This window comes from Oncorhynchus clarkii, chromosome 26, assembly GCF_045791955.1.
Source record: "Oncorhynchus clarkii lewisi isolate Uvic-CL-2024 chromosome 26, UVic_Ocla_1.0, whole genome shotgun sequence".
In the NCBI taxonomy this organism is placed as follows: domain Eukaryota; kingdom Metazoa; phylum Chordata; class Actinopteri; order Salmoniformes; family Salmonidae; genus Oncorhynchus; species Oncorhynchus clarkii.
The window spans coordinates 11,896,921-11,922,436 of record NC_092172.1 but is presented as its reverse complement, the minus strand read 5'-3'; the positions used below and the strand labels follow the sequence as shown (position 1 = coordinate 11,922,436).

General features: G+C 44.7%; 1 protein-coding gene across 5 annotated transcripts in view; it reads left to right on the top strand.

The window, feature by feature from the left end:
• The window catches only part of LOC139384324 (protein MTSS 2-like), a 71,466-nt gene that overhangs the window by 30,625 nt on the left and 15,325 nt on the right, over positions 1 to 25,516 (top strand). For all 5 annotated transcript variants that reach the window (XM_071129003.1, XM_071129005.1, XM_071129004.1 and 2 more), the window contains 2 exons: positions 23,536 to 23,620; positions 25,318 to 25,409. In XM_071129003.1, coding sequence (XP_070985104.1) covers positions 23,536 to 23,620; positions 25,318 to 25,409 — 177 coding nt within the window. The remainder of the gene's footprint in view (positions 1 to 23,535; positions 23,621 to 25,317; positions 25,410 to 25,516) is intronic.

Here is a 25,516-nt window from a genome sequence, read left to right as displayed (position 1 = left end):
GTCCCTGGTATAGACTCTGCTCTCTCCAGCCAGGCCTGGCAGCTATTTCATCCCAAGGTTTGGGGCCCTTTGGGTGGGTGGTCAACAGGGGATGTAACTCGACCTCTTCCCCCTTACTGAGTCCTCTGGCTGGGTGGGGGGTTAATAACACGTGTTGTAGCCCCACTGTAGATTTGTGTCCTGTTGATGTCTGTTTTGTGAGGAACTGATGGTCCGTGTCCTGGTAATTGGGCTGTGTGGGTATAGCTGGAGCCCAGCATTTCAATTGATAGTGATCTCAGGACAGGCATCTAGGCCACTGTCCTCATCACGCAGGGTCACAGTGTGGGACGTGGGACTATTAGATAGGGGTGTCATGGTACACTGAGTTGTATGCCATTGCCTCTTGAGTAAATCTGAGCTGATTAAAACATTTAAGGCTATTCCGTTAAAACAACTAGAGCTTATGCGCACGTTGTAATCAAAATTGGAATCTTAATTGCCACATTTCATACTATCCGTTTGTGAGGAGCAGCCGGGAGCTAGTTCTGTACGATGGCGAGTGGTAGGGTCGATAAACCAGAATTGGTGGATCCTCCATCATTGTTTTAAATCTCCAGTTTGGCTGGAGATTTTGTCTTCACAGTAGATTACAATGGCGATGGACAGAGAGAACATTAACAGTGTGTCACCACTGCTCAACAAGAATAGCCAATGCAGCTTGTTGTTCTCGGCCAGTCACAAGTCATCAACGAGGTACTATCATAGAGCCTCCGTGTGTGACAAAGCAAGTTAGGAGATTATCTAATCAGTAAAATATTAAATTAAAATGATGGAATTAATAGCTCAATTAGAAAGATGTTACAATGACCAAGAGCAAACAGCATGTAGGCTGCTACTTAATAATTTGATTGGGGGCGTTGTTATTTATAACTGTAGGACAGGGAGAAACCGATTGAAGCCTCAAATTTTTTGGGCTGTTTTTTTTTTTAACCTTTTATTTAACTAGGCAAGTCAGTTAAAGAACAAATTCTTATTTTCAATGACTGCATAGGAACAGTGGGTTAACTGCCTGTTCAGGGGCAGAACGACACATTTGTACCTTGTCAGCTCGGGGGTTAGTAACCTTCCGGTTACTAGTCCAACACTCTAACCACTAGGCTACCCTGCCGCCTATCTAGCTAGTTAATATAGCTAGCTTAGCTAAAACAAGCTTCTCTCTGTTTGATGCAGTCAAGGCAGGTACTACGTAATCATATCGGATGATAAATAACCTAGCTCCTAGGTATGACAAGCTAGAATTTAGTCTACTAGCACGAGTAGGCTTGGATGGTTGGTTGCTATCTGTCTGTCTCTCCCTCCTCGCTCCCCGTGTCACTCGCTCACAGTACACACACAGCATGTCTCTCCCTTTATCACTCAAGGTTACTAAAGTAGATTACAACTTTTCTGCTCCTTCCCTCACTCGGATTCGGCCGGGTCTGGATCCGATCAGGTCTAGACAGAGCTAGTCTCGATGTCCTTGGGTCTGTTCGGAACTGGTCTCTATATTTGGAAATAATTTGATGCATATTGTGTTCAGTTTGGAAAGCCCCAGGTTCATTTTGGAAGGAACTGTGAAGACCTCTACTTGAGAGGCCCAAAATAACAATCTTTGTCACAACAGACAATTCCAGGAACATTGTGAATGCTGTCACAGAAGCAGGACTTGGGCCACAAACAGGGTGCTTTTTAGTGTTGTGTCTTTAGCCATATAAACAAAAATGTACTAAAGTAACTGTTGGCAGTTCATTTTCCCACTGTACCGTAATCTAACCGTGACCACACAACCACAATATGTAACCAACCCTGGGTTTGATAAACCGTTACATCCCTAATACTAGTGCATTTGTGTGAGTATGTATGCGAGTGTGCATGTATGTGCGCATATGTGACATCAGCGTGTCATCTCCATATAATAAATCAAGTGGATGGGACGAAGAAAAAAACGATGTGCTGCTGCTCAACACACTCTCACCCACTGCCTACATCCACCATTCACACAGCGTATGTGATCCCAGGGTAGCCAATGGCCACCCTCTGCCCTGTCTCCATGGTAACGCAGTGACGAGTTAACACTGGTGACAGGAAGTGAAATTGCCAAAGCTTTGGCTTCTGTGTTTTCATTTACATTTTAGTCATTTAGCAGACTTAGCGTGGGGTCCGTGGCGTAGTCGGCCACCACGCAGCGTGGGATGGTGTTGTGACTCATGAGTCACGTCTGACTCCGAGGCTGACCTCACAGCCTCACAGCCCAGCAGGAACATAGTACACAACCAGTCAGCACTCAGCTATGGTATTCTACTTCTCTGTATCACTGCTTCTGCTTTCAATTTACAATGTTACTGACAAAACGACCAATTCCAAACGAATCAACACAGATGTCGTGGAGTGATGTCTTTATATAATAATGCCTTCGGGTTCAACGTGTGCCGTTCGGTGATGTTGTAACAACTCAAGGAGTTTTTTTAGAAGAAGTCTGTTTAGAGCACAAACAGACTCAAAATCTATGTCCGTGGCCAGCACCCTACGCCTTACATTCAAGGCTTAGGAACGATGAGACAAATGGAGCATGGCTCGCATCACTGAAGTTAAAATATCCACAAAAGAGGGTTTATGTTTTTTCTTTTAATTTCATTGATTAAAAACGATTAAGTTGCACCCCAACCCAGAATTATCCCTCGGTTATGAGCAACCCCATCCAAAGAAAAGGCGAAGGTTAGCCCGGGTTACTCAGATGACCTCCACTATTGACAGCGACTAAGTGCAACCCAACAACCAAGACGACGAGCCTTGTAAAGTTTATGCCCAGGCTTTTAAATCTATACTGCATTTAATGCTGTTGTCATTGCATCATCTACCAAGCCACTAGTACTTAGTGTACTGTTGTCTCTAGCTACTGTTAGCTAGCTAGGGGGACAGCTGCTTTTGTTTGTATGATCTTGTACTTAGCCATAGTAGTAGTACAAACGCTGTTCCCCCGCTGTCATTGATGCCATGGTTGCCCTTAATTTGAAGATGTAATCCTGAGACAGGTGTTTTATACAACAGCCTTCTGTGTGTTTTCTTTTTGACTCCCTCTGCATATTTGCAGTCAAACGCCAGAATTATCTCCGTTTCCTTAGCCATCATACTCCAATTCCACTGGGCATTCCACTGATTTCAAAACTCGGTCCTCCAGAAAGTGGAGATCAATACTTTTGCATTTCTACTATGTGATATCTTTCAAAAAAGCCACGTTAGAAAGGATTACCTACATATAATGACCAGCGCATGTTATAGACAGAAGCGTGCTACATGTTAGACCAATCCGAACTCATCTCTCGGCATTTACAGCCCACTCATTACCTCAGCCAATCATGGCTAGCGGGAAGGTTCCTGCCTTTGTCCGTGGATAAACCGACTAGGCTCGTAATTTAACATTTTTATTTGTATTTACAGATGGCATACACGTTTGTTATTAAGGCACATGAAAGTTCACATGTTCCAGAAGTCATTTCGGCGAAAATACATATTGATTAACAAACAAAAAAAATGTACGTTCAGATGCTTCTCCTGTGAAGTAGTGACGTGTGACATACACCTAGTTTCCAGAAACGAGTCAAATTTAGTCTTGATACTGATGAAGTTCAAATTGAACCTCACAATAGATCTTAGTTGATGATTCTGTGTATCAGATAGCATGACCAGTAAGATCATCTCATACTAGATTGACAAGTTGGAGAAGGTCACAAGAGACCTTTATCTCATGGCTTCCTAGGGAAACCATTCAGGCGACAGCTTTGAAAAAAATTACATACACCTTAGCCAAATACATTTAAACTCAGTTTTTCACAATTCCTGACATGTACAATCCTAGTAAAAATTCCCCGTCTTAGGTCAGTTAGAATCACCACTTTATTTTAAGAATGTGAAATGTCCGAATAATAGTTGAGAGTGATTTATTTCAGCTTTTATTTCTTTCATCACATTCCCAGTGGATCAGAAGTTTACATACACTCAATTAGTATTTGGTAGCATTGCCTTTAAATTGTTTAACTTGGGTCAAACATTTCAGGTAGCCTTCCACAAGCTTCCCACAATAAGTTGGGTGAATTTTGGCCCATTTCCTCCTGACAGAACTCGTAGGTTTGTAGGCCTCCTTGCTCGCACACACTTTTTAGGTTCTGCCCACAAATATTCTATAGCATTGAGGTCAGGACTTTGTAATGGCCACTCCAATACCTTGACTTTGTTGTCCTTAAGCCATTTTGCTGCAACTTTGGAAGTATGCTTACGGTCATTGTCCATTTGGAAGACCAAGCTTTAACTTCCTGACTGATGTCTTCAGATGTTGCTTCAATATATCCACACAATTTTCCTGCCTCATGATTCCATCTATTTTGTGAAGTGCACCAGTCCCTCCTGCAGCAAAGCACCCCCACAACATGATGCTGCCACCCCCGTGCTTCACGGTTGGGATGGTGTTCTTTGGCTTGCAAGCCTCCCCCTTTTTCATCCAAACATAACGATGGTCATTATGGCCAAACAGTTCTATTTTTTTTTCCATCAGACCAGAGGACATTTCTCCAAAAAGTACAAACTTTTCCCAAGCTGTTTAAAGGCACAGTCAATTTAGTGTATGTAAACTTCTGACCCACTGGAATTGTGAGACACATAAGGTAAATTATCTGTCTGTAAGCAATTGTTGGAAAAATGACTCATGTCATGCACAAAGTAGATGTCCTAACCGACTTGCCAAAGCTATATTTTGTTCACAAGAAATTTGTGGAGTGGTTGAAAAAACGAGTTTTAATGACTCCAACCTAAGTGTATGTAAACTTCCGACTTCAACTGTATATCTAGGAACTCGCTAGAGTCAATGCTTCGATCTGGACTGGCTGTTAGCCAAGGTTCTTGCCTAAGAAATGATAAAAGCACATCAAAATCATGATGACTGTACCCTTGTGTGTAATGTTTATTCCCTGCTCTTTGAGTTGATTGCAGGATGTCAGCTCTTTATTTTTTGCATAGTTGGTGCTCACACAAGAATTTGCCTCTATTTGAGTCTGCACGTACAGGCACCTTTTTTTGCTGAGCTGACTGTAATTCTAATCTTCCTTGAACTGTGCCACACATCAGATGCACTTTCCTCCCTATTCTAGTTTGCCAGCTTGTTCACCATGAACCTCAATGTAATCCTGGTAGAATGCCTTGTATTTTTCATAACTCAGATCATCGCGGTTTTGATGTGGCTGAGAGTTCCTTCCATCAACTGCACTATTTTCCCTGCTCTGTTGTTCTTCTGATGGAGAGGCATTGTATCACTTCTCCGGTAAAGTGTTTTTGGGGAGAAAGAGAGGTTTAGTAGGAGCCTTGACCATACTCTAAAGGCTTTGAGACGGGTGATGTGGTATTTTTGGAAGCGAAGAACTACCAACAGCCATTGAACTGCCCTCATACTCATCCTCTGCCTTGTAGTGCCTGACATTTATCTAACTTAGACGTTTAGGCTCAAGGATGTCCCTGCTCATACTAATAATGTTTATTCTAGCACCTTATCTCAAACTCAAGGTAGCTTTACATCATAAAAAGCCTGGACAAATAACATTACACAAGTTCAAGAAAACATCACATGCAAAATGTCTCCAAAATTGATTTTATGGTTGTAAATAAAATTGCTAGCCACTCTAATACCATTCACAAGATAGCTGCTGCATGGCTACAGAACTTCCGTTCGATGATGCCACTGCCTCTCTCTGTTACCCAAGCCGTCTGTTTTGGTTTGTTGACGCTCTGACTGGGCTCAACCAACCTCTGCTTTCAGGAAAGTCTGCATGTCTCTTGCACAAAACTTTGCTGGTTTTATTACACAGGCTTCTGTGCTTTTGGTTGTGTAGCTAACGTCAGGCCATCGCCGTCATGTCATCTATCCATTCCGTTAGCTTAGACGGATGCGGCTCTGTCACAATGGTTGGTATTGCTTGTTAAAATAATATTTTTTGTACGAATTAACCTGAACTTTTACCTGCTAGCTACTACAGCTAGCTATCTCCTGGCTCCAATGTAAACACAGCTTAACTGGAAAACGGAAACCGGAAACCGGCTTTTGCTATGAATGACAAGGAAGGTCATAGTTCATGAAAGTGGTGAATAGAATAACACCTAAGAATATGGTTTTAGTGTACAGTTTAAACGCATGTCAGAATGTTATAGGCTGACTGGTTGACCTCTACATGGCTCAGAGATGTCCTGTCACAGTAGTCTGGCTGACACCTAACTTGAAGTCCGCCAAGCTACTGTCGCGGTACATCCAGAATGGAAAATGAACCCTGATATACAGGAGAAAGCCTTGGAGACGCCAGTCTATATATATATAATATTCAAATTTACATGAGTAACCAGTCACGGCTGTGTGAACTGACCTAGGACCAGATGCTAAGACAGAGGCTCTTCCTGTTCTCTGCTCATTCCTCAGCTACTGATTGACCTAGGTTCAGTAGCAGAAGTTTAATGTTCTGGGTGTCCATGTCGCCCTGACTACGTTCTCAGCCTGCTCTCCATTCCTAGAATACAGTCCACGCCATGCCATGCCATTCCATCTCCATTTAAATAGAGTGCACATTCCCAGCTCTCCCCTGGCTTTTAGCAATTGAATAGTCCAGATCAGTGGGTAGGACTGACTGGCCAGCTATTCAGCACAGTACAGTCCTGGTGCTGTGTATTCAATCTAACTTGACGTTCTTGGTCTCGCATTCGATCAGTGAAGTTAGACTTTAGCTTATTTGGGGTAAACTTTTTTGAACCCAGATAAATGGGTAGGCTTTAATCATGCAGACAGCGTTTCTCAGACAGTCGAAATCATGAATCAGCTGGCATCGTTTTTATGGATGTATACAAAGAAATGTATATTGAAAAAAGGTCAAACTAAACAAAATGCAGCTAGTTTGCAGTCTTTACAGCTTCAGTTTGAAGTGATTGTGTTTGAATGTGTGAAAAGGTTAAATAACATTCTTAGATCTGAATGTTACTAAATTTTTTCTTGTGGTTTTTATGGAAAGTTTCTTAATGTTGTCAGAACAATTTGAGAACATTACTTCAAATAGAACCATGAGGAAACCTGAAGGACACATTATGCTGAAGTAATGAAATTCTAACAGAAGAACGTTGTTTCTTAACGTTCTCTGAACTATTTGAGAACATTCCCAATATCAAACCTGTTGGAGAACATTCCTAGAGCATGACCAACATTTTAATTGAATGTAGCCATGTTTAAACTTTTAGGAAACATTCTGTTTTAAGTAATGAAATGCCAACAAATACTGTTTTTTATTGTCAGGTTCCTTAATGTGCTGAGGATGTTCCAAAGCCAAGCCACTATCCAGCATCATTCCCAAAAAGTAGTGGTAGGTTGAATGCAAAATAAAGATGGGACAAATACGCTCTCACCATGTGGAAACATATGGTTCTCAGAACGTTTTGAGCTAGCTGGGTACTGTGAAACGCTCTCATCATTGTACTGATTGCACTGATTGCGTTCGTACTCCATTCTGTGGGATTCAAGGCTACTACATGTATGCAGTGAGCCTGTGTCCCCTGTGCAAGTTGTGTAAGGTCTGCTGCAGTGTCAGTCATTCATTTTATTTCCACGCTGCAGTGCTACTAGTGATTTCTGAATTTTGTCCATCCTCCATTTTCCTCTGCATTGTGTGTGTGGTTCAGGCTATATTCGATCCACTGCCGCACAGTAACATGTTATCCATGTTTCAGTATCTTGCGCCACAGTATGCATGAATCCAGTCTGGTGTGTAATGACGGTGGTGCTGTGTTTTGGGGCCGCGGCTCACAGGCATGGACACATGCTGGGATAGGAATCCAGGCCTCCATGAATGATTCTGTTTTATGTGCTGCTGCTGCAGTCTCTCTGTCTCGCCTGCTTTTTCGGTCTTGCTCTCTCTCTCTCGTTCTGTCTCTCTCGTTCTCTCTCTCACACTTTCTCTATTTATTTCTCTGTCTACTCCTCCCCCCCTCCACCTCTCTCTCTCATCCATCTCACGTTGCGATGTCGTGGGCTGATTCGTCTCTGCCGCAGACGGCTGTAACCCTGGCAACCAAAGTCACACCTGCCATGGCGATACCCTCCTCCTCATTATCCCAGTCAAGCCCAAAAGCTCTGTCATCCCTACTCTGTCTCCCCCTCCTCCTCCACTTCCCCTCACCCCTTTCCCATCTTCTTCATTGCCCTTTGTGCTCCGCTCTGCCTCTCTGGATGGAGTTCTGGGAGAGAGGTGTGTCTACGTACTACACACAAGGGCCGGCCACTAGCAAGACTTGCCATGCTCGTGTCTCGGTTTTCCCTTATCATGGGAGTGACTCAACTAAATAACACTGTACCCATTTGAAACATGACCCATGGAATGCTGTACCAGAGTAGTATGGAAGTGAGGAGACCTGTCTCTCCAGGGACAGGCAGTGTGTGATCTATGGCACATATACACTATGTTTACAAAGTATGTGGATACCCATTTAAATTATTGGATTCGTCCATTTTAGCCACACCCCGTTGCTGACGGGTGTATAAAATCGAGCACACAGCCATGCAATCACCATAGACAAACATTGGCATTAGAATGGCCTTACTGAAGAGCTCAGTGACTTCCAACGTGGCACTGTCATAGGATGCCACCTTTCTAACAAATAGGTTTGTCAAATTTCTTCCCTGCTAGAGCTGCCCCTGTCAACTGTAAATGCTGTTATTGTGAAGTCGAAATGTCTAGAACGGCTCCGCTACGAAGTGGTAGGCAACACCAGCTCACATTATGGGGCCGTGTGCTGAAGCCGTGTGCCGAAGCCGTGTGCCAAGTGCTGAAGCACGTGGCGTGTAAAACATCTTCTGTCCTCGGTTGCAGCACTCACTACCGAGTTCCAAACTACCTCTGGAAGCAACGTCAGCACAGTAACTGTTCGTTTGGACTGCTTCACCATCTGGCAGTCCAATGGACAAATCTGGGTTTGGTGGATGCTAGGAGGATGCTACCTGCCCGAATGCATAAATGCCAACTGCAAAGTTTGGTGGAGCTGGGGCTGTTTTTCAGGGTTCGGGCTACACCCCTTAGTTCCAGTGAAGGGAAATCTTTACGCTACAGCATACAATGACATCCTACATGATTCTGTTCTTCCAATTTTGTGGCAACAGTTTGGGGAAAGCCCTTTCCTGTTTCAGCAAGACAATGATGCTCAAAGTGAGGTCCATACAGAAATGGTTTGTCGAGATCCATTTTAATGCCCATGTTTTTGGAATGAGATGTTCAACGAGCACATACATGCAGTGTATGTTCTAATCCTATGTTGACACATCTCTCATCTCATCTGTCCATCTCTTTGATCTGGGCCAATGACTCAGGACTCTAGACATTTTATACGTGGGCCATTGTGGGTATTACAGATCAGGACCTGCGTGTGTGTTTTGTGTACATCTTAGCTCAGATTGACCAGGGATTAAAAGGCTATACAGTACAGTGTGGTGGATGTAGGAAGGTGCTTAGTCTATTGGATGTGTAAGCAGTTTAATGGAAAGGTGTATCTGTCTATATATTGCTAGACATGAGTGTGCGTCTGCACGCTTGTGTGTGTGTGTGTGTGTGTGTGTGTGCGCTCACTATCCCCTTGCTGGTGAATTGGCTCCAGTACGTGGGCCAGTCATGTCTGCGTTGTGATTGCTCATACAGGGAGTGGCCAGTTCTCTCTGCTCTGCCCTGGTGCTAATGTTTGGTGGGTTAGTCAAAGTGCGTAAGTGCGCGGCTGCGCACATCAATGCATGTGGGTGTAATGGTGTGTGTCTGTATTGGTCCTTGTGTGTGTGTGTGCTTCTGAATGTGTGTTTTGGTGTGCGTGTGTGTGTGTGTGTGTGTGTGTGTGTTGATGCTATGCTGGCAGGGCACCCGGCTTGGTGAAGAAGCCCTGGTGAAGCCATGTGGGCCTCAGAGGGGTATATTGTGGAATATTCTGGGCCAGCCTGCCTGAGAACTAGGCCAGACTGTTAGACAGACTGAGCTGCCAGGATTCCACTGGGACATGCCCATCCAATCATAAGGGACAGAGATGCACTTTGTCTGACTGAGATTACACACAAACTAGGTGATGAAGGTGCAGAGAGAGTTGAGATTACCTTGGCTGCTGGGTCATAATCCCTGTGATTGCCTTATTCCCACTCTGATGGTTGGGAGATTCATAATGCATGTAGTAATGTATGGTTACATCATGAGGCAGCTGTCTGTACTTCTGAAGTTCTAGATCTGTCAGTGTGTATAAGCAAGAGGGCCTAATGTGTTCTGTATCAGGTATGTGTGTGTGTGTGTGTGTGTATGGTCTCTCAGTACCAGTGTAATCCTGTGTCTCCCAGCAGGATTGTAACTCATAAAACAGGACTATTAAAAGTCTCCTAATCCTCCAGAGGCAGGCTGGGGGTAATTAGTACCAGAGCAGAGCGCCCCAACTCTCTCATTCATTAATGCCATCCAAATGGTATTTACCAAAAGACTTACGTACATGACTCACTCACACTCCCTCCTTAGATACAGGAAGTAACAGGATGTACAGTGGATGAGTCTGTCAGATGATTCCTCTGGGGGATCACAGGTGTGTGTGTTGAGCATGTTTATGTTTTGTGTGTGTGTGAATGATGCAATAGAGCAAGGGAAAGGGGCTGACGAATCCCCCTGCAGATTTCATCTCCCCCCGTTGCCATGGAGATGCTCTGGTGGGAAGGCCACAAAGCCTGAGGCACAGAGAAAAGGAAAATGCTTGTGTGAGTCAGAGAGAGGAAAAGAGAGCGAAAGAGAGAGGAGAAAGAGAGAGGAAGTGGTGATGGTGGACTATTATTACTGAGCAGAAAGTCTAAAGAGGCTCATTGATATTCTCTGGGAAAGGAAAGCAGCCCTTGCTGGGTGTGTTCGTGGTAAACAGGCCTGCTAGAGGAGCTCTGTCTGTCCCCTGTCTGTCTGTCTGTCTGTCTGTCTGCCCCTCTCTCACTCAAACACTTGTTTTTTCTCTCTCCTTCTCTCTGAGTGAAGGGGTTTGTTTGGGGGTGATGGGACGTCCACCCCCGCTGCTCTAGGATGATTTCATTCTGGGGAAATCAGCCATTCCTTCTCTCCCCTTTCACCCTACTTACCTGCTCACCATAACGATCAGACAACAAACCCTGTAAATTAACACCTAAAACCACATCACTCCCTCCTTCACGTCTGGACAGCTCTAGTGTAAATTGATGGGACTATATGGGAGGGGAAATAGGCTGTGTAGAACTCTCCCATGACTGTATCTGTGAAAGCCTTCCTACTCTGTGATGTCTTAGCCAAGTGGAGGGAGAGATGGGCTGAGTAAAAATGCTTAGGGCCAGTGAGTTTGGCCCAGATGTGTGCGCTAAAGAGCTATTTTCTGCCCATGCGGTAATCACTAAATTATGAATGTTGAGTTTATGACACAGTATGCTGCAGTCACGGTGTGTGTGTGTGTGTGTGTGTGTGTGTGGGGGGGGGGGTATAAGCTGTATGTGTGCTTGTGTGATTAGCACTCAAGTAGAGTGTGCTGTGAGTGAGCGCTCATGCAGTCTGTGTGTGTTAGGCATGTTTTTATAAGTTGGTGTATGTGCATGGCATGTATTTGTGTGTGACCTATTTTCTCCATCTCTCATAACAGAATGCTGATTGGGGTGTTGTATTAGCTGTATTAGTAGTTGTAGTTTTAGTTGTATTAGTAGTTGTAGCAGTATTTGTATTAGTTGTATTATGTCTTAGGTGTGTGTGTGGTGTGTGTGTGTGTGTGTGTGTCTATAGAGCTGTGCAGACATTGATTGGGTTAGTGTGCAAATGAGGAGAGGAGGGCTGACACAAGGAAAGGGTCAGTCACAATGGCAGGCTGGGCCATCCTCCCTGATCTGTCACACACACTTCTCCTTGATGGGATAAATATAGAGCCTCAAATAAGACTATCAGATCCAGGGTTTTTTATTTATTTATTTTTTTATTTCACCTTTATTTAACCAGGTAGGCTAGTTGAGAACAAGTTCTCATTTGCAACTGCGACCTGGCCAAGATAAGGCATAGCAGTGTGAACAGACAACACAGAGTTACACATGGAGTAAACAATTAACAAGTCAATAACACAGTAGAAAAAAGGGGAGTCTATATATACATTGTGTGCAAAAGGCATGAGAAGGTAGGCAAATAATTACAATTATGCAGATTAACACTGGAGTGATAAATGATCAGATGGTTATGTACAGGTAGGGATTGGTGTGCAAAAGAGCAGAAAAATAAAAATAAATAAATAAAAACAGTATGGGGATGAGGTAGGTGAAAATGGGTGGGCTATTTACCAATAGACTATGTACAGCTGCAGCGATCGGTTAGCTGCTCGGATAGCAGATGTTTGAAGTTGGTGAGGGAGATAAAAGTCTCCAACTTCAGCGATTTTTGCAATTCGTTCCAGTCACAGGCAGCAGAGAACTGGAACGAAAGGCGGCCAAATGAGGTGTTGGCTTTAGGGATGATCAGTGAGATACACCTGCTGGAGCGCGTGCTACGGATGGGTGTTGCCATCGTAACCAGTGAACTGAGATAAGGCGGAGCTTTACCTAGCATGGACTTGTAGATGACCTGGAGCCAGTGGGTCTGGCGACGAATATGTAGCGAGGGCCAGCCGACTAGAGCATACAAGTTGCAGTGGTGGGTGGTATAAGGTGCTTTGGTGACAAAACGGATGGCACTGTGATAAACTGCATCCAGTTTGCTGAGTAGAGTGTTGGAAGCAATTTTGTAGATGACGTCGCCGAAGTCGAGGATCGGTAGGATAGTCAGTTTTACTAGGGTAAGTTTGGCGGCGTGAGTGAAGGAGGCTTTGTTGCGGAATAGAAAGCCGACTCTTGATTTGATTTTCGATTGGAGATGTTGGATATGGGTCTGGAAGGAGAGTTTAGAGTCTAGCCAGACACCTAGGTACTTATAGTTTTAAAGTGGAACTGGCACAATGTGAACTACTTCGCAGATATGAAACAAACAGACAATCATAATATGAGTAAAAAATATTGAATTGCCAGTTAATGCTATAAAAACAACTTTATAAGAGGTTTTAAATGTAGGTTATATTTGATTCAACATTCCATGTCGTACACAAATGCATTGTTAGCTGAATAGATGGATGCGGTTAATTGCATGATTAATATCATTCACCAATACATTTCTTAGAAGTCCAAAAAATATTGCTATCGTGTTGTAAATCACAGCTGGCCTGGTACATTGTTTGCTGCCTCCTTTCAGGATGCACTGTTTCAGTTTCCATGACTCAATATTTTGGACAAAAAAATGGAATGGCTGGGAATGTCAATACAATCAAACTAGTAAGGGCAATGATTACAACGTGGCTAATATGCTAGCATATCTATTTATGTCGCAAGCTAAAAACAGAGCCTAACGTTTAGATAGATAGCTAGCTAGTGGGTGGGTGACAGACTTTTTCAGCTAGAGATGCAGGTGTCATTTGGTTAGCTAGCAAGAGATGTGAATCGCCTTGCTAGCTAGCTATGCTAAACTACTGTTATACATTTAGTACATCTCTTGTGTTCGTAAATTCACTCTGGCTAGCTATCTACTCCGATTTTAGAGCACTCTGGTCTACGTGTGCCAGAGTGCACAATAACTAATGAATTTACGAACGCACAACACCCGTTGAATATGACCAGTGTCAGTATATGTAGGCTCAAAAATGTGGTTAGTCATGAACGCACTATATAACATGACAACGACCTTACCAGTTCTGCCAGGGCGAGCAAAAGCAGAGTGAAGTAGCTAGCAAGCTAGCCATCTTTAGCCAGTTAGCTTGGGGGCTTGGTTGGGACGAGCATACTTTGGCAGGCAAGCCGCAGACTATTCCCCCATCATTTACCAGTGCAATTTTGACTGCCAACTTCCTGAAAAAGGTTTGCTCTGCCTATCATTAGTTGTTGATCTTGTTGATGTGCATTTTGGGAAAGATGGCCTACCTTTTTTATGGTTGTTTGATCAATAGGACTGTAAAGTTCCCAAATGTAAGATGCCTCCTGTGGTATTTATCTGCATATGTGCAGCAATCCAATCAAGTGCATTTTGTGACTTTTGCCGAATGCGTTCCAGTTATTTAACGTCACGCTGTTGCAACTGCCTGTAAACACACAGTCCAGTTCAAAGTGAATGGTGGCAGGCCCTTGTGGCAAATGGCTTGTTCCCGTATAGGCCTACTCTAGCTCTGAATGGCTATAGAGGACCGGTCTGCGTAGACTCCGGTCCTGGGCGAGAGAGATGTTTTATTTACTGCAGTGTCTATTAGCTGTCCAAATGCACGGCCACTTTCCCACTCTATATTGCCATCGAATTTTCACAAATGCCTTAGTGTACTTAATTTTCAAACATTCTAATAATTGATGAAAACGTGACAATGACAAAGTGCATGCTTGTCATAAAAATAAAAGTGTAATTTATTTCTACACACAATACACCATAATGGCCATAGTGAAAACAGAAATACCTTATTTAAATAAGTATTCAGACCCTTTGCTATGAGACTTGAAATTAAGCTCCGGTGCATCCTGTTTCCATTGATCATCCTGGAGATGTTTCTACAACTTGATTGGAGTCAGCATGTCAGAAATGTAATTGAAGAAACCATAGAATCTAACCACTTTGGGGAAAATTGGAAAACACTAAACCAACAAAACTAGAGTCCACCTGTGATAAATTCAATTTATTGGACATGATTTGGAAAGGCACACACCTGTCTATAAGGTCCCACAGTTACAGTGCATGTCAGGAAAAAAAAACAAGCCATTAGGTCAAAGGAATTGTTCGTAGAGCTCCGAGACAGGATTGTGTCGAGGCAAAGATCTGGGTAAGGGTACCAAAAAATGTCTGCAGCATTGAAGGTCCCCGAGAACACAGTGGCCTCATCATTCTTAAATGAAAGAAGTTTGGAACCATCAAGACTCTTCCTAGAGCTGGCCGCTCGGTCAAACTGATCCTTGGTCAGGGAGGTGACCAAGAACCCGATGGTCACTGACAGAGCTCCAGAGTTCCTCTGTGGAGATGGGAGAACCTTCCAGAAGGACAACCATCTCTGCAGAACTCCGCCAATCAGGCCATTATGGTAGTGGCCAGATGGAAGCCACTCTTCAGTAAAAGGCACATGGCAGCCCGCTTGGAGTTTTCCAAAAGGGACCTAAAGGACTCTGACCATGAGAAATAAGATTCTCTGGTCTGATGAAACCAAAATTGAGCTGTTTGGTCTGAATGCCAAGCGTCACGTCTGGAGGAAACCTGGCACCATCCCTACGGTGAAGCATGGTGGTGGCAGCATTATGCTGTGGGGAGGTTTTTCAACGGCAGGGACTGGGAGACTAGTCAGGATCCAGGAAAAGTTGAACGGTGCAAAGTTCAGAAAGATCCTTGATGAAAACCTGCTCAGGACCTCAGACTGGGGTGAAGGTTTACCTTCCAATAGGACAACGACCCTAAACACACAGCCAAGACAACGCAGGAGTGGCTTCGGGACAAGTCTCTGAATGTCCTTGAGTGGCCCAGCCAGAGCCCGGACTTGAACACCGATCGAACATCTCTGGAGAGACCTGAAAATAGCTGTGCAGTGACGCTCCCCATCCAACCTGACTGAGCTTGAGAGAATCTGCAGAGAAGAATAGGAGAAACTCTCCAAATAAAGGTGTGCCATGCTTGTAGCATCCTCCGCCAAGAAGTCTTGAGGCTGTGATCACTGCCAAAGGTGCTTCAACATAGTACTGAATAAAGGGTCTGAGTACTGACTACACATGTAAATGTGATATGGGAAAGGGTACCAAAAAATGTCTGCAGCATTGAAGGTCCCCTAACGCTAACTCTAACCCTATTTTTTTCTGTTTGTAATAAATGTACAAACATTTCTAAAGTGTGGAAGGGGTCTGAATACTTTCTGAATGCACCGTATATGAACAGATTTGAATAAGAGTTCATGTTGTTAAAATGCTGTCAGTTCCACTTTTAAGTCTCTGGAATGTTAGTAAGTTTTTTTTTTTTTCCTCACCACAGTCCCAATATCCTTTCCCAATGGAAAGCTTGAAGCTATTTTCTGATCAAATGCTCTGAGTGTTGTGACTTGCATGTGAAGGGCTGTGGGCCTACTGCGGCCCTGAAAGCAAACATTTCTAAAATGTGGAACATTTCCAGGAGCCGCATAAAGAGTCATGGGATAGCATGTGAAACCACAGCCACCCACCTTGTGACAGAGCAGAAAATGGCTGGAAGTGGTTGTGACTGAGGAAGGGAGGAGGTGGAAGAGGAGAAAGAGAGACACCCAGTGATCAAGGAAGATCCAGCACTGATAAGCAACAGTCTAATGATCCATTGCCAAAGTGATACTATGATACGGATGTGAATGTAGGCTTATTTTCATACAGTAACACTTTAGAGTTACTGGTATTAGATAGGTACTATTATATTAGGTAGAGAGGAGTGGAAGTTAAAGAATGTTCTGCCAGAGTGACCTTAGCAACAGACAGCCCCACCGACAGTCACGAGGAGTGCTAGTTCTGCATTGTCACGGCAACCAGCAGGACTGTCAGTCTGAGGGGTGCTGATTGATTTGGAAAGGGAACGAAGGCAGGGAACGAGGGGCCTGTGTCTGCGTGTTTTCTTCTGACTGTGTCTCTCCAACGAGCGGAATGGAAAAACAGTGTTCTTGTGCATTAACCACACGCTCCTACCTGCATTGCTGTCCTCAAACTGAACCCACCTGCTAGAAAGGCTTGCTGTGCCTCCACAGAGGTCTAATTTGGGTTTAAGCTAGTGAGCAGTATTGGAGTCTTGCCAGGCAACTGGCCAAGTTTATCCACTTATTTCCTAAAGTTCTTTAACCGTGCAGACGGAATGAAAATGAGGTTCTCTCTACACTTTTTTATTTGTTTTCTCACTTGTTCACTCACCGTCTCTCAAAGACTGACGAATAGGAACATTTCACACAGGATAGTGTTTAGAACTAACACGACAGGGTGTTTTTACTAGTGGGCACACCACCTATAATGCAGCCTCCATGGCAGGTCAGTGACCCTCCTGTGTCCCAGGGTGGAAGAATGGCAGAAAGGAAGCTGAGCAATGTCAGAAAAGGCAGAGCGAGGGATGAGAGGGAATAGAGGGATATCCCACGGGGAGTCCCCGTGGAGGAGGGTGGGGCGCCCACAGCAGGGGCTGTACTAATTACACCTTATTTACTGTCACACACACACACACACACACAGGGCTGAGTGGCAGTGCGGAGAATGATTCACGAATTGAGCATGTCCATATCCCACTGCCATAAAGCATGCAGCCTACTAAGTTCCTACTGCATCTATTTCATATGCAAACCCTAACATGCATCCAAAGATGAAAAGGTGTGTGTGTGTGTGTGTGTGTGTGTGTGTGTGTGTTTGATCTACTGCTCTCCAACCAGTGAATTAATCAGTGCTCCATCAATAGAGCTCCATAAATATGCAGTGCAGACTGGCTTGGCTTCCTCCTCTCTCCCAAAACGTGCTTCACCTTACCATGGGGATAAGTTAAGAGTATGAGACCTGAGATAGGTGTGTTAGTGTTTTGGACTGGCAGTGGTGTTTTATATTAGATGGTGTGTGGTATGTTGTTTAGGGTGGTTGCATACTGCAGTATTTTACAGGGAGCTGTGAATATGGGGTATGTCTGTGTGTCTGTCTGTGTTTGTTGAGGCAGTGGGTTGGGCAGAGACTAGCAACAGTGTCTGGGTTGGTTTTCTGCTTCTGCGGTCGGCACACGTGCCTTATCTCCAGGAAATACACTTGAGGAGATCTGGGGAACCCCTAGCAACTGTCCCACAGAACAGATGAAAACACCGGGTCAGGAATCAGGATGTACGATTAGCAACTGGGATTGCACGTTCACACACTTCCCTACTGCTACGGAGAACACGTGGCTGGAGGTCTGATGTCTCGGTGTGGTATTGAATCCCGTTGAGTCCTCTTGCTGTTTGTTTAGGCCCGAGTGTTGATTCCACAGGTCAGAGTCTGCAGGGGCATGTGGATGCAGGGGCATGTAGCTGTTAGCACCACTGTGTGTGTTTGAACAGTGGCCACTCTACTCCCTCTGTGGCGACTTGGCTTATCCTCTTTCATCTGCAAGGAAATACTCCAGGCTGTCATGACCCCGACGTTCCCTCTTTGATAAATCAGGAAAGAAGAAAAGAAGTCACATCCTCTACTTCTACCGTTCGATAGCCTCACCGAGGGAGGGGAGGAGAGAGAGACGTATAGTACAGTCGTGGCCAAAAGTTTTGAGAATGACACAAATATTAATTTCCACAAAGTTTGCTGCTTCGGTGTCTTTAGATATTTTTGTCAGATGTTACTATGGAATACTGAAGTATAATTATGTGGTGGTTGGGAGAAGTTGCTCTCATTCTTTATTCATGGCTGTGTTCTTAGGCAAAATTGTGAGTGAGCCCACTCCCTTGGCTGAGAAGCAACCCCACACATGAATGGTCTCAGGATGCTTTACTGTTGACATGACACAGGACTGATGGTAGCGCTCATGTTGTCTTCTCCGGACAAGCTTTTTTCCGGATGCCCCAAACAATCGGAAAGGGGATTCATCAGAGAAAATGACTTTACCCCAGTCCTCAGCAGTCCAATCCCTGTACCTTTTGCAGAATATCAGTCTGTCCCTGATGTTTTTCCTGGAGAGAAGTGGCTTCTTTGCTGTCTTTCTTGACACCAGGCCATCCTCCAAAAGTCTTTGCCTCACTGTGCGTGCAGATTCACTCACACCTGCCTGCTGCCATTCCTGAGCAAGCTCTGTACTGGTGGTGCCCCGATCCCACAGCTGAATCAACTTTAGGAGACGGTCCTGGCGCTTGCTGGACTTTCTTGAGCACCCTGAAGCATCTGATCACTCTTCATAACATTCTGGAGTATATGCAAATTGCCATCATACAAAGTGAGGCAGCAGACTTGGTGAAAATTTATATTTGTGTCATTCTCAAAACTTTGGGCCATGACTGTAGACTGTCATGCTGAATTGTTGTAGCAACCTAAAGGTGTCTGTAGGTGTCTGTAGCTTGACAGGATGTGTGGTTGAGGAAATCAGTTAGGGGGGGGAAGAGATGGAGGGAACACGAATGACAGCGGAAGATGCCTGATCACTCTGTTCCTGCCTGTCATTCTCTGTTGCCCTGCTCTATCGCTCTTTCCTTCTGCCTTCCTCTCTCTCCACACTCCCTCTCACATCCACCCAATGCACCCACTCCTTGCTGTCTCCATCTCTCCCTCCACCTTTCGCTCTGTCATATCAGCCTGTTCCCTCACCATGGTGTTGGTTGACTAAATGTCATGGGAAAAATCAATATGTGCTGGCTCCCTGTGGGTTCACTGCGGGAGGGGAGCGTTGCAGGGAGGAGGGTTACAGGCAGGGAAGCTAACAGTAAACACAGGCTGGCTGTGCTGGGGTTAGGGCAGGAGCAGATGGGGATGACAGCAGACTACACAGAGGAGAGGAGTTCCTTTCAGGATTAGTTCACTAGATGTCTCTATTAGGGGTTGACCTATAGCTAAACAAGGTATAGTGACTGAGCTATTGGCTGCCCATACTGTACAAATACTGTGTGTGGGGGGGAGGGGGGTCATCACAGACTGGCAGATTAAACATGCTTAATTTTACTCACATTCCTCACCTTTCTATATATACAGTGGGGCAAAAAAGTATTTAGTCAGCCACCAATTGTGCAAGTTCTCCCACTTTAAAAGATCAGAGAGGCCTGTAATTTTCATCATAGGTACACTTCATCTATGACAGACAAAATGAGGGAAAAAAATCCAGAAAATCACATTGTAGGTTTTTTAATGAATTTATTTGCAGATTATGGTGGAAAATAAGTATTTGGTCAATAACAAAAGTTTATCTCAATACTTTGTTATATACCCTTTGTTGGCAATGGCAGAAGTCAAACGTTTTCTGTAAGTCTTCAAGGTTTTCACACACTGTTGCTGGTATTTTGGCCCATTCCTCCATGCAGATCTCCTCTAGAGCAGTGATGTTTTGGGGCTATTGCTGGGCAACACGGACTTTCAACTCCTTCCAAATATTTTCTATGGGGTTGAGATCTGGAGACTGGCTAGGCCACTCCAGGACCTTGAAATGCTTCTTACGAAGCCACTCCTTCGTTGCCCGGGCGGTGTGTTTGGGATCATTGTCATGCTGAAAGACCCAGTCACGTTTCATATTCAATGCCCTTGCTGATGGAAGGAGGTTTTCACTCAAAATCTCACAATACATGGCCCAATTCATTCTTTCCTTTACACGAATCAGTCGTCCTGTTCCCTTTGCAGAAAAACAGCCCCAAAGCATGATGTTTCCACCCCCATGCCTCACAGTAGGTATGGTGTTCTTTGGATGCAACTCAGCATTCTTTGTCCTCCAAACACGACGAGTTGAGTTTTTACCAAAAAGTTATATTTTGGTTTCATCTGACCATATGACTTTCTCCCAATCTTCTTCTGGATCATCCAAATGCTCTCTAGCAAACTTCAGACGGGCCTGGACATGTACTGGCTTAAGCAAGGGGGACATGTCTGGCACTGCAGGATTTGAGTCCCTGGCGGTGTAGTGTGTTACTGATGGTAGGCTTTGTTACTTTGGTCCCAGCTCTCTGCAGGTCATTCACTAGCTCCCCCCGTGTGGTTCTGGGATTTTTGCTCACCGTACTTGTGATTATTTTGACCCCACGGGGTGAGATCTTGCGTAGAGCCCCAGATCGAGGGAGATTATCAGTGGTCTTGTATGTCTTCCATTTCCTAATAATTGCTCCCACAGTTGATTTCTTCAAACCATGCTGCTTACCTATTGCAGATTCAGTCTTCCCAGCCTGGTGCAGGTCTACAATTTTGTTTCTGGTGTCCTTTGACAGCTCTTTGGTCTTCGCCATAGTGGAGTTTGGAGTGTGACTGTTTGAGGTTGTGGACAGGTGTCTTTTATACTGATAACAAGTTCAAACAGGTGCCATTAAATACAGGTAATGAGTGGAGGACAGAGGAGCCTCTTAAAGAAGAAGTTACAGGTCTGTGAGAGCCAGAAAAATCTTGCTTGTTTGTAGGTGACCAAATACTTATTTTCCACCATAATTTGCACATAAATTCATTAAAAATCTGACTTTTTTCTCATTTTGTCTGTCATAGTTGAAGTGTACCTGTAATGAAAAATACAGGCCTCATCTTTTTAAGTGGGAGAACTTGCACAATTGGTGGCTGACTAAATACTTTTTTGTGTGTGTGTGTGTGTGTGTGTGTGTGTGTGTGTGTATACACACACACACACACACACACACACACCTGCACATACCTAGCTACACACACATAGCTAGACACCTGCGTACACACGACTACACACAGAGCTAGACACACGCTGGCCTAATTTGTTTCCCAGATGTGAGCCTTTTTTTTCTCCCTCATCTTGTTGTTGATCTCTTGTGGATGTTGTTATGAGAGAGAGAGAGAGAGGAAGTTCATAAGAATATAAAACAGGAAGAGAATATATTAAAAGGAGGGAAAACAAACAAACACACAGGCTGTTACATTCTCTCTCCAGCAGTTAGCTGTTTAGAATGTGTGAGGAGATCCCTCTCAGCACTGCCTCTCCCTCTCGCTTTCTGTCTCCCTCTTTCTCTCGCTTTCTCTCCTCTCTTTTTGTCACTCGGTATCAACCTCTCTCTCCCACTCTGTTTCGCTCTCTTGCGCTCTCTCAACTTTAACTTTCAATTTCAAGGTGCTTTATTGGCATGACATTAGGCACTATTTCATATTGAGGTTAGAAAATGCCCCCACTCCTTCCGTATGTGTTTGTGTGTGGGAGGAGGGTGTAGGGTTAGGGGGCATTGCCCTGGGCTGGATTAATACATGGTTGCTGGGTAATTAAGCAATACGGCTCGAGGGGGTGTGCTAAATTGACCATATACCACGAACCCCCAAGGTGCCTTATTGCTATTATAAACTGGTTAGCAACGTAATTAGAGCAGTAAAAATAATTGTTTTGTCATACCCGTGGTATACAACAGCTGTCAGCCAATCAGAATTCGGGACTTAAACCACCCAGTTTATAATTATGAATAGACATTCTCTGTATTTTTAACAGTGTGTGTTCACGGAGACTGGCCTTTTAGTCTCTCTCTGTCTCTCTGCAGTAATCCCTGATTTGACTTTAGGCATCCAAGTGAAGGAGGGCCCAGCAGTACAGAAGGCGGATAGCTTTACCGGCATTGTCAATAATAAGTCCTTAGTTTTGTTCATCTCTAGACGTCATTTGGCAAAAATGACTTTCACAAATGAACAAGTACCCCCCCCCCCACCACCCTTCTCATTTGTCCCTCTCTGTATGTAATCAATGAGTAATCAGACGGAGTTGGGGCAACCCCTCTCCCTCCCACTGGGGCACGTGTAGGGACAGGGGTGTAGTCCGAGCCAACCCTGGGTATAGGGGGAGAGAGGGGTGTGGATAGGGTGGGGTTTGACCAGATAACCCCTTAGCACCAGGATTAGGGAGTAGAGGGTTAAATCCCGTCGGAGCTAAACCCCTTGTACGCTGTCCAGAAATCTGGGTGAAATCTGGGTTCAGCTCTCTAGAGCCGTACCTCAGTCTGATAGCCTCTAACATCAGGGTTAAATCTCACCAGTGCTGACAAAGAGATTGCATGTATTAGATACTAGGACTCCAGATGTGACTCTTCCTACTCGCATGTTATCTATCATATTGCCTTGTCACTTTACCCCTACAGTATGTACATAGCTACCTCAATCACCTTGTACCTCTGCACATCGACTCGGTACGGGTACTCCCTGTATATAGCCATGTTATTTTTATTCGTTATTCACTTTCTATTTATTCTCCGTGTCACTATTTCAATTTGTGTTGTCTTTTAATTCTGCGTTGTTGGAAAAAGACCCGTAAGTCAGCATTTCACTGTTGGTCTACACCTTGTTGTTTACGACGCATGTGACCAGTAAAATTAGATTTGAATTGGAGTGCTTGTTTCTCCACTGGAGTGTATACTCTGAGGCTCTTTCTAAGCCAGTAACACCGGTGGTTGCTTGGCTCAGCTTCTTTGGAAGCAAGTGAAGTGGCCCGCTCAGAGTCCGGGATCAGCTTTTTCCAAATGTTCTTCCTGGGCTAAAAATAGCCTGATGTTTATCAGAGTTCACAGTCTCACGCTCACTATACACATACTGTACACTACACTCACACACACTGCGTAGGCCTCTGTCCTTAATATCTTTATTTGGACTAGGGCAGGAGTGTGTATATTACCTCCAGGTTGCTGCTGTCTGTTGGAGTGAATATTAAACAGACCTCAGTGGGCAGTCTGTTTGGTGGTCTGTCTGGCTTGTCGGTCTGCAGTATACATTACGTTGACTGACTGTTTTCCAGAGTGTTTCCCTAACCTCTTCTGTGTTGTGATCTCTTTCAGGCGCCACCAGAGACATTGGATCAGCTCTTACCAGGATGTGCATGCGGCATCGCAGCATCGAGGCCAAACTGCGCCATTTCACCAAGTAAGTCCCGCCCTCTACACAGGCATCCTCCTATAGGCCTAGCTCTGTCCCTGCTATCACTCCGTTAGTGGGGATTGGTCCCGTGAACTGTCAGTCACTGCTCTGTGTAAAACGTATCTTTGACGATGGTAGCCAACAGTAATGAGTAGTAGCTGTCATCCCATCCATGTTCCTTGGCTGACCTTCTGAAAGTCTGTGGTAAGCTTTGGACAAACTGTGACTCTTGTTTTTGGTTCAGAAGCTACAACCGTATGGAAATGCGAATAGGTGGCAGGTCTAAATTTACATTTATGTTATGTGGCAGACCCTCTTATCCAGAGAGACTTACAGGAGCAATTAGGGTTGTGCTTTGCTCAAGGGCACATCGGCAGATTTTTCACCTAGTCGGCTCTGTGATTCGAATCAACAACCTTTTTGATGACTGGCGCAACACTCTTGACCGCTAGGTTACCTGCCGTCCAGACTCTCTTCACGGTGGGAGAGGGAATTCACACGTGTCATCCTCCACTGAGTGAGCTACCGGTCATGGGTTTTCCATGTAAGTCTATCCCAGTGTTTGGGTCGGGTCTGTGGTAATGTGGAAATAGGAGTGCAGAACACTTGTGCGTGTGTGATTTAGACACAAGATCACCTCAGACTGGTTATTCTACACACTATCTAGACTGGAACCCTCTCTCCCTAAAATGTGTGATGCAGACAGGAGACGGAGGGAGGAGAAAACAGAATGTGAGGACAAAAACCCTCCATCTCCCTCCCCTCTCCCCAAATCCCAAGCACCTCATTATAGGACGTCTGTAGACTCTTCTCTCGGACACGTAGACTAAATGAATGGAACCACCAGCAGCAAGCAGCCCGCTCTGTTCTAGACCACACAGTAAATCTCAAAGAAAGGAATCCATTATATTATGTCTGCAGTCCCAAATCAGAAGCTATTACCACCATGGTGGTGTCTGTGGTGATGAAGATGATGGTGAGGATGGTGGTGTCTTGTTGGGGGGTGTTTACGTTCCTAACAAAGCATTTCTGGGAGCAAAAGTTTCCTGACCCTGTGGTGGCACATCAACACCGGTCTCCTAACCCGTCTACTTTGCGCCACACTATAAACAGGGCTGAAGTCCACATCAGCACTGTGCTGTCAGTCTGTGATTGGTCGACCTGGGAGGCTGCCGTTTCCACACTCCACCATGGGACTCCCAGCTCATCCTGGAGTGATGGGGGTGTGCAGATGTGTCACATACCAGAAATAGTGAAGTGGGACGAGCCACGAAGGAGAATTTATATAACCGCGTTCCCTTTCTAAAGATCTCATACCTTAGAGCGTATATTTTCCATGGTTTCATAAGAAAACATATCATTTTTAGAATTCATCACGGCAAAGACTCATTTTGTCCACGTGTTCCATGTGATGTGTGCCAGATGAAGCCACATTGTTACATTTTAAACGGATAAGAAAATCATTATAGCCTCTCGAGTGGCGCAGCGGTCTAAGGCAGTGACTCGACCTTCGCCTCATCCCGAGCCCGTTAGGGAGCTGCAGCGATGAGATGATCGTAAATTGGATATCACGAAATTGGGGAGAAAATGCGGGTAAAAAAGATACCCCCCCCCAAAATAATAATACAAGTAAATCGTTATTATAACCGTTAATTAACACACCCGTTGTACCTCGCGCTTCCTCTTTCCCTCTGTCCTCCCAGTGCTCTGATGGAGAGCTTGATCACTCCTCTCCAGGACAGGATTGAGGATTGGAAGAAGACCGCCAACCAGCTGGACAAGGACCATGCCAAAGGTGAATAATAATATTATTGGATTGGATTTATATGGCGCCTTTCTACTCAAAGCGCTTTACATAGTAAGGGGGGAAACTCATGTGGCACCCAACCTGGGTGATGCACG